This window comes from Magallana gigas, chromosome 8 (genome assembly GCF_963853765.1).
Source record: "Magallana gigas chromosome 8, xbMagGiga1.1, whole genome shotgun sequence".
In the NCBI taxonomy this organism is placed as follows: domain Eukaryota; kingdom Metazoa; phylum Mollusca; class Bivalvia; order Ostreida; family Ostreidae; genus Magallana; species Magallana gigas.
The window spans coordinates 38,917,246-38,926,059 of record NC_088860.1 but is presented as its reverse complement, the minus strand read 5'-3'; the positions used below and the strand labels follow the sequence as shown (position 1 = coordinate 38,926,059).

At 35.5% G+C, this 8,814-nt stretch overlaps 1 protein-coding gene across 1 annotated transcript; it reads right to left on the bottom strand.

Moving 5' to 3' along the window:
- Nucleotides 1-5,550: 5,550 nt before the first annotated feature.
- On the bottom strand, nucleotides 5,551-7,636 carry LOC136270609 (uncharacterized). The gene has a single exon (XM_066068819.1). It carries the CDS (start codon nucleotides 6,485-6,487, stop codon nucleotides 5,786-5,788), a length of 702 nt encoding a protein of 233 aa, XP_065924891.1. The 5' UTR covers nucleotides 6,488-7,636; the 3' UTR covers nucleotides 5,551-5,785.
- Between the last annotated feature and the right edge of the window lie 1,178 nt (nucleotides 7,637-8,814).

The following is an 8,814-nucleotide window of genomic DNA, read 5'->3' as shown; positions in this document are numbered from 1 at the left end:
AATATGCGATATTGCATGGAGATTAATTGTGTAAAGTGGTGGTGTGTTTAGTTGTTGGAAGTGCACACTGCAGCGTAAATGGGTAAATGCAATTTAAAACGTTACGATAAGAAGATTATTAAGAGAAATGTCTCACATTTCAAATGACCTCTTAAGAGGATAAAAAAAAATCCTCTAATCACTCTACCAATTATGAATTTATCGATCAAGCGTGAAATTACTTTAAATATTTATCGAACTTGTTTTAATTAAAAAGCAGGTGTATCAGAATTCAAAATAATAATAATTAAAGACAGGTCATCGGCTGTCTCGGGGCTTTTTGTGGTGAAACATCGGGATATATACTTACATGTATAATCTTAAAACACCAAATTTTGTGAACGTAAACAAAAAATATAATAGACGTGTGTGTAGGTAAGTAGGCTAATCTTTGGACAGATTGACGTATAACGGTCGATCGACCCCGTATACAAAATCAATTTTAAAAAGTAATTTTATTCATTATAACATTGTCCTGAAAAGAAATTCTATACATTTAACAACGTAAGTAACTTTCTTCTACCGTTAAAACTTAAAATTTCGCAATGGCCAAATCTTATCATTTAACAACAAACATATTCTTTTACTTTAAATTTGAAGTTACGTCCTTTTATTTGAACTGTGTGCAATAATGCTTATTGTTATACTTTCATGTTAAATACTGAAATCTGATTGGTTAAGACGCGGTTAATAATATTTACTATTACCCTCAGCGTTAGCAACGCACTTGGCAACGGGTAACATTAAAAAATGTTACATGCGCGAAAATTATGCGCGTACGGTTCGCTGTAGAATTCACGTTATTCCTATATAAAAGCAGTAAAATTTTCTTAAAAATTTCAAAAAAGACATTCAGTATAACAAAATAAATAGTGCCTGTTTGGGAGGATAACAGTTGAAATTGACACCCCTCGAAAACCATTGTCAACCTCCGCTTCGCGTCGGTTGACAATGGTTTTCTCGGGGTGTCAATTTCAACTGTTACCCTCCCAAACAGGCACTATTTATATAATATATCATTGGTACATAATATGTTGATGATTATTGTGATGAGATGATGTGTGTGTGTGAGAGAGAGAGAGAGAGAGAGAGAGAGAGAGAGAGAGAGAGAGAGAGAGAGAGAGAGAGAGAGAGAGAAGCAGCTAAGTCTCAGTACCGTATTTCACATATATATCTATAAACAAAGTCAACACGTAACAAGTTTGGAATATCATATTATATTAGTTTACAATTTTAATCATTTTTTTTCTGAGTATTTCGTTTAGAAAACTTAATTTAATTAAAAATTTCAATAGACTCGAATAGCTAAAACTGTAAGTTCCATTACATTATATCTTTCCGCGCACCTGCCTAGTCCACCCTGCATGCCTACATGCCTCTCAATTGAATGTTGCGTTTTTATTCCTTGCTTTGTAATCCAATATTGTTCCCTTTAATAACTATAATCAATATGTACATATACAAACGTATGCATGTCAACTTAACGAGGCCAAACAGTTCGAGTGCGTGGTTCTTTGAGCAGCTTTTTATTTTCATGCAGTCGTATCTTTCCCTTCTATTTTTTTAAATTCAAAATTAACATTATCTGTCTTATTTTGTTATTTTATTTTCGCAAAATGCCGAAAATGGCGCTTAATACGGCATCATTTTCCAAAATTATAAACTAATCATGAGGCCGAAAAAAAGAATGACTCGCTTTTTTATTCAAAGCGACTATTTTAATTAGCATTTATTGACGAGACATCAAAAGAAACACATAAGAAGTTAGAATAGCTTTATTTCTTAAAAGGACAAGAGCGTACACAAAATCCCCCGTACCCATGATTTTGAAATGGCATATGAACATATAAGAAATCTTTATATTTGAAACTGTGCATCAGTAGATGTATAATATAGAACTGCATTCTCTGACAAATACGTGATATACAATAATACATGCACATGCTACTTATCATTTTTGTTTTATTTGATGCTTTCTAAGCATTACAGCATGATCTCATATCTGTGCTAGCCCTATTTTTATCCGACATTGTGTGTACAGATTATGAACATTACGTAAGTGTTGTCATTATATAAATGGTAATAGATATTTTGTTCTCATAATAATCCAATAAAAAAGCCAAGCAGGCTTTACTTAAAAAGAAAATGAATTGAAAATAAAACGCCGTCTATACGATTCGAACACAGGATGGACTACGGGCCTTCGCTTATCACAGCGAGCTACGTTGACACAATAGAATACGTGTGAATTAATTAAACTGTTTGAAAATATTTAATAAAGTAAAACGTTTTTGGTGAAAATCACAAATTTGACCCATGATGGGTCTAGACTTCATTTTAATACACCAATAATAAAAATCAATATAAACTTGTTCTTTAAAGAAAAGTACTTTTAGGATGGAGTCAGGACCCATTCATACCTAATTTTGCAATTAAGAACAGCAAATGGTCCAAGATTTAGACAAAAAAAAACCGGTGTGCAGCTTAATTTTGAAACATAAACCTGTCGTGTTAATAGAATGAAATCACAATATTGACTTCCATCGTGAAATTTATAATGAATACAATGCATACAAGTCAGAAATTAATATTCTAACTTGAATTGAAATTCTTTCGTCTTCATTGCTCCGAGTGGGGGATATACAACGTCTTGTACGCCCCTATTCTTTATTTTCTGAGCTAATAACTGCTGAAGAATGTCAAATTAAGAGATGGGACATTGAAAAAAAATCAACTTTGACATAATCCCTGAGCCAAATCCGGTGGTCAAGATTATATTTTTTAGATTTCACCATGTGGGGACCTTTTACAACTGTTTTCACATATATATGAATGTAAAAGAAATGTATAGTGTAGAAATGCAACAATTATGGGGAGATTTGTGAAAATTTGGCGCATTTTCAACTTAATCCCTTAGGATTCAATAGTAAAATTTGGTATCTACTAGGAAAACGGGATAGTATAAAAATATCTTTAATATAAAAAATTGGTAGAGAATTAAAACTTCAAACAAAACAAAAAAATCATCAAAATATCTAGGGTAGAAATGATTTCACGGTCAAGGTCTCGTTTTACAAGCTTAAGGAAAGAACGATAACTCTAAAATCGAATATATGTAGTAGTGTGTTTGATTTATATTTGTTGAGGGGGGGGGGGGGTGTGAGGAAGTTAATACATGCACAAAGGTACGCTTATTATGGTTGTCTATTCCTACTGTTTCTACATTTCCATTGCTGACCGATTTGTACACATTCTAGATTTGTATGCTTCTGTTCAATATACATGTACCATCCAGCTTTAATGACACGAAACCAAAACTTTGTTGTTTGTTTTTGAAAACTTAAAATTAGGAATTATTAAATGAAAACTTGTTGGGAATGACTTCAGTCTAAAAATTGCAAGTGCGCTATATGCTTCAGTTCATTTCATCAATATTCAATATATTTCTATTGGAGTCCAGTTGTCTTATTGTGTAGGGTTTGATTCGTTTTAGACTCTACGTTAATTATCGTTCGGCATAATTTGTGTTTTTGAAATGTACCTCCATTCGGGTATTATTTCCTCTATAGCTTTTGAAATTATATCAGTAATACACATACACTGATTCATATGTATCGGCAAAAACACAAAGGCCATGTTGTTTAACAGTGTATATTGTTTCAATGATGCATCTTGCAATATCAAATGGTTTCATTGGGATCTAAAGACTTAAAAATAAATTCAAAGAATAAAATTATGAATAGCCTTCGAATTTTTAAAATACGTATTTAGATCGATCTCAATGTCATCACTGCTTGTCGTATATAGTTCATCATTATCAACTGGTTTCAAAGTACATAATGTAAATAAAGACCTGATTAAATTTAGACGCCCTTGTTATTAACTACACGTAGAAATTATCACTGAACCATGCTACATGTATTTATCAAGCTGCTTATTTTCTATGATGAGATAGAATATCTAACGCCCATTGTATGTCTCCGTCTGAAGTCCCAGGATGTTGTCTAATCCCCACCCACAATGAACAGAGGACAATGAAAAAGAACACTTGAATGGACACCTGGCTTTAAACAATGGCCGACTACACAGGCAGCAGCTTCAGTACTCGTCGATTTTTTTCATTGTTCACTTATATGAAAAAATAAATGAACGCCATTGAATTCAAAGCACAAACACCCACGGTATCAAACAATTTCTATCATTAATATTACAAGAGACAAAGCTATCAACAGCTACAGTACATGTAGCAACATCGGGTGTCCCGATTGATCTCAATTTAATAAAAAGTTTACATTTACAATATTCATCGTAGAGGAGGGGGATTGACAAATCTCTTAATATTATATATCAATAACTTGGTAATATTCGGTTTATCTCGTTTTACACTCGTCATGAATGACGATAAGAGCAGTGGGGATACGACATTGACGTATAAGAAGGGGGAGGGCTTTTTTGTCACCTAGTAAATGTTTACATCCAAAACGAGTCTATGAATCAAATGGGTTTCCCGAAAGTCTGGATAAAATTTCTTTTTAGATCGGCGAAGATCATAAACAGTATGTACACGTATAAACCCGCTATTAAGGTAGCAATACATACATGTATAATCATGCACAATACTTCACTCCGGTCGGCTTTCCTGGCACAAAGGATGGAAGATCTCTCAACAAATCAAGACAATGCACCTTAATGATGCCACCTAATCTTAAGTAACAAAATCAGGGTTTAAATGTTAGCACTGGGATTAAAATGTTAGTTCTGACGTGATTAACAGTTGTCTGGGTCTAAATTGTAAGCGAGGTGGTTTTAGTTACATGTATGGCCCAGACTTGTAACAGTCTTAGTTTTAGTCTGTCTAGGCATTTTACTTGATAATCCCATTTTAAGACACATTGTTATAAACTAAATCATCTCTTCCCAAAATTATAATTCTGTTGACATACAGCATACAATGTTAATACTGTCATATTTGCAACCCAAGGTTTTTGGAGTTTTTATTTCTGGTCTATCTTAAAACTCGCTCCTTATAAACCCAAGGTTTGATACAAAGGGAGGAAGTGGACCGAAATCTTCTGCCTATCGGAGATGTACATGTGTATATACCTGTATCTGTATGAAATTCATTCATCTGCATGTGAACTTTTTCACACCTTAGTTTGGTTTCTTTTTTCTTATTTTTGAAAAATTTCCAGATCCTTTCGCTACTGTTAGCTTGTACTTCGACGCTGTGAATACGGTAAATAACACAACTCTCTGTCATTTCACAATTCGTCTATTGTGTTTTGCTTACATATCATATTGCAAGATGATTCACGAGAGAGAGAGAGAGAGAGAGAGAGAGAGAGAGAGAGAGAGAGAGAGAGAGAGAGAGAGAGAGAGAGAGAGAGAGAGAGAGCGCACTCGTCTAGTTACAGCAAAATATGCGTGAAGAATAAATAATAATACATGTACGTATACATGTAAGATGAACTGAAAACGATATGCTTTGTTTCTAAAACAAAATACATGAAGTTATTGACAATCAAAGGTGTATTACAACCTCACATAAATTACAAGCAATTAAAATGCACAGAATAATTACATGTCTTAAGTTATCAATATATCAATCAATCACGGGAAATACACATTTAGCGAGATCAACTTGGCACAGTCTGTACCCGTAAACATGTCTGAACAAACCACATAAAGCCTAGCTCGCGGCCGATATTTCGTCTTCTAGTATATCACAAAAGTGGAATGCTAAATCTCAGCTGTCGTGAGTTTTCATGGAAGTGTGCATAGGAGAGGAATAGAATTTAGTATCGTTACTGTGGAGTCGGTACTTCTCACGAGCTTTCTTGTAAGATTGTTTGTTTGGAATCCAACAGGATGGGGTATCGTCTGCCGACACAATATCAGGAGATATCCCATTCAGTGACACATTGGGCTCAAACTCCGATGAACTATAGGTTAAGTAACTATGGTAACTAACGTCTGCATCGTCGTCCCATCGAGTGTCGTCTGGAACCTCCACATCCACTTCCTCTCCCGGTGACGTCACTTCCGTTTGGAGAACACCCTGAATATGACACGCTTCTATACTCTGTAGCCAGTTCTGGCATTTTCGAGTTGTGGCTTCCATCACAATTGTCTCGTCATATACTTTACACAAGCCGAGTTCCTCTGGTTTAGTGTCTGCGAGGGACACAGTTAACTCATCACTAGGAATATCTTTTTCAATACACGCCTGACTCCGAGTCCGATGTAGCGTCGGACGTGGTCGTTTCCCGTGCTTTCCTGACCGTACCCCAGGGTGAGTCTGACTCCCTGGGGAGTGCTTAGATCCCCCTCCCCCTTCGTCAGAGGACGATTTGAGATCTAGCCAACACGGGGGCTTCGGGGGTTTCACCGTACCGGATGTTTGAACAACTAATCCTGTACCCCCAATTTTCGTCGGGTTTCTTAACATTTTACATCCATGATGTTACTTGAGTACATGTATGTATTTATACCACCATTTAACACGAACTACACGTAACTGAAATCACGGAAACCGCCATCAAAAAGGGCAGATATGGAGCTTCAGAGTATCATAATTCCTGGCCTCCATCTTGTAATGCTTTTTTGTGTTTCCTCGGCTAGATGATAATCCCTTCAATTAGATTACTGACTATAATCTGCTGCCGAGATTTCCTGGCAAGATACAGGGGTCTATTTATAGCCAGGCTGCGAATGTCTTAGACAATCCTCCAACATTATACTCACACAAGAGAGAGAAAGAGATATATAGCCTTTATGATGTCGTCTTTATTCCAGAAGGTGACCTACATGTTGAATCAGCTTTTCCAAGCAGTCATGAATCCACCATTGTTTGTGATGAAGAAGAATATTTTTTCGTTCGTTGTACTTTTAACGAAACAAATAAACACACTGAAACTTGTTCTTCCATTCACAGCAGACGATAAATCCCCCGCACGTGTTTATTTTTTTTTTCCTCTCTCGCTGCAAAAAGAAGAGCAGTGACCGAAGCGTTACTTCGCTACAACCAACAGAAGAAAAAAATCTCGATGAATGTGATTCAACACCCTATGTAATTTTTTGCACGGCCAGTTGCTTCTTAGTGCTGCGAAATCCATTTGACTTGCGCTATATACATGTATGTATAATATCGCTTATTCACGAGAGGAAAAAGTTTGGTCCAATCTCAGAAAAAAGTCAAATATTCAAGACGATGTGATTCAGTGGGTGTCATATAAAAATAAAACTGGGCCTCAACACCTCCGAACTCCACAACGTACGGAATGTCAACAAATGGAAGAATTACACGGGTCCTCAGATATTACTAGATAAATACGAAGATATTTAACGGGGCAATTCGTCTTGACGGTATTGTGTCATAAAACAATTGTTGATTTATTGGATCGGTGTTTTTAAAAGGAATCTCCAGTGCTAGGGCACTCGACACTTCCATTATAAGATTTTATTGCCGCCGTATTTTATCGCTACAGGTGTCGTCTGCTACCCGGGTCAATGGGGATGTTGTCTATCCGATCGTCTGACTCTAGTGGTTGGCGAGCCGCGATTAGGAGGCCGAAGAAAACTGCTTCCTTGGTTCGAGACTCCTTGAGAGGGACAATAAGAGCCCGAGGGGTACAGGACACAGGTGCTTTCGTCTATTCGTGGAGTACATGTACGTGTAATGATGCGCTAATAAATTAAGAACGGAGGGGAGGGGGGGGGGTGTCATTTAATTACAATCTCAGGCATCCGTGTCACTAACAAGTTGAAACATCTATTATTTTCGAAATTTAAAAGGATGAAAATCTGATACGAACAATGATTATGGCCTACAAAGCAATCGATATTTTTGAAAAGGAGGATTGGGGGTGTACTTTGATTTACAAATTAAAAAGAGGATTATTTCTTTTTCCAACTTGAAATAGATCGATTTGTTAATCACATGTGCATGTTAATTGTTCATACATATTTGAATCTGCATTCAAGTATTTCATATAAGGGACCCCTATCCCATTTGTGGTGATATTTATTTTAAAACCCCTAAAAGTAAATTAGTAGTACTACAGAAAACGAACGTCAAGTCAATTGAGTTTGTTTATTGAATTGATGAGTATCTAAAGAATAGGTAGAATCATGACAGCTCGTTATGTCAATCATAACCGTTACGCATTGTTACATATATATACACTGTAACTTTAGAAGTATGTAAAACTCTAAAAAAAAAAAAAGATTAACAACAGTACTGTACCCATAAACAATGCTATTGTCCTAAATATCTCCAGTCCTGTCAATAACAATGGAATGCAGGTGCAATTGTTTTTTGTGTTTTTTGTTTTGTTTTGTTGGGGTTTTTTTTTTTTTTGGGGGGGGGGGGGGGGGAGAGGGAGAGGGGGGGGGGGGGGTTATTCCGTTATGATTCTAAAGAAAAATATTGTAATCTTTTGTGTTTTTATTTGATTATCTATTTTACGATTTCTGAATAAGCTACGATAGTGAATGAAAAAATATACATTTTTTGATGTGATTTTCTTTTTGCGCTCGATTTAGATAAAACGGCAATCCAGATCTAAAGCAAAAATTGCATTAAAATATTGTTATAATTTGATTTTTTTTTTTATCATAATGACTGCACAAAAGTCAACAAAATAATGACATAAAAAGCATTTGAAAGAGTGTTAAATGTAAAGCTAGTAAATAGATACTTAGAAATTCATGGTATAAGAAATAAGCACCAACCCGAGCAATGACAACTTTTTCAGGGTTAATAAAAAAAAAATT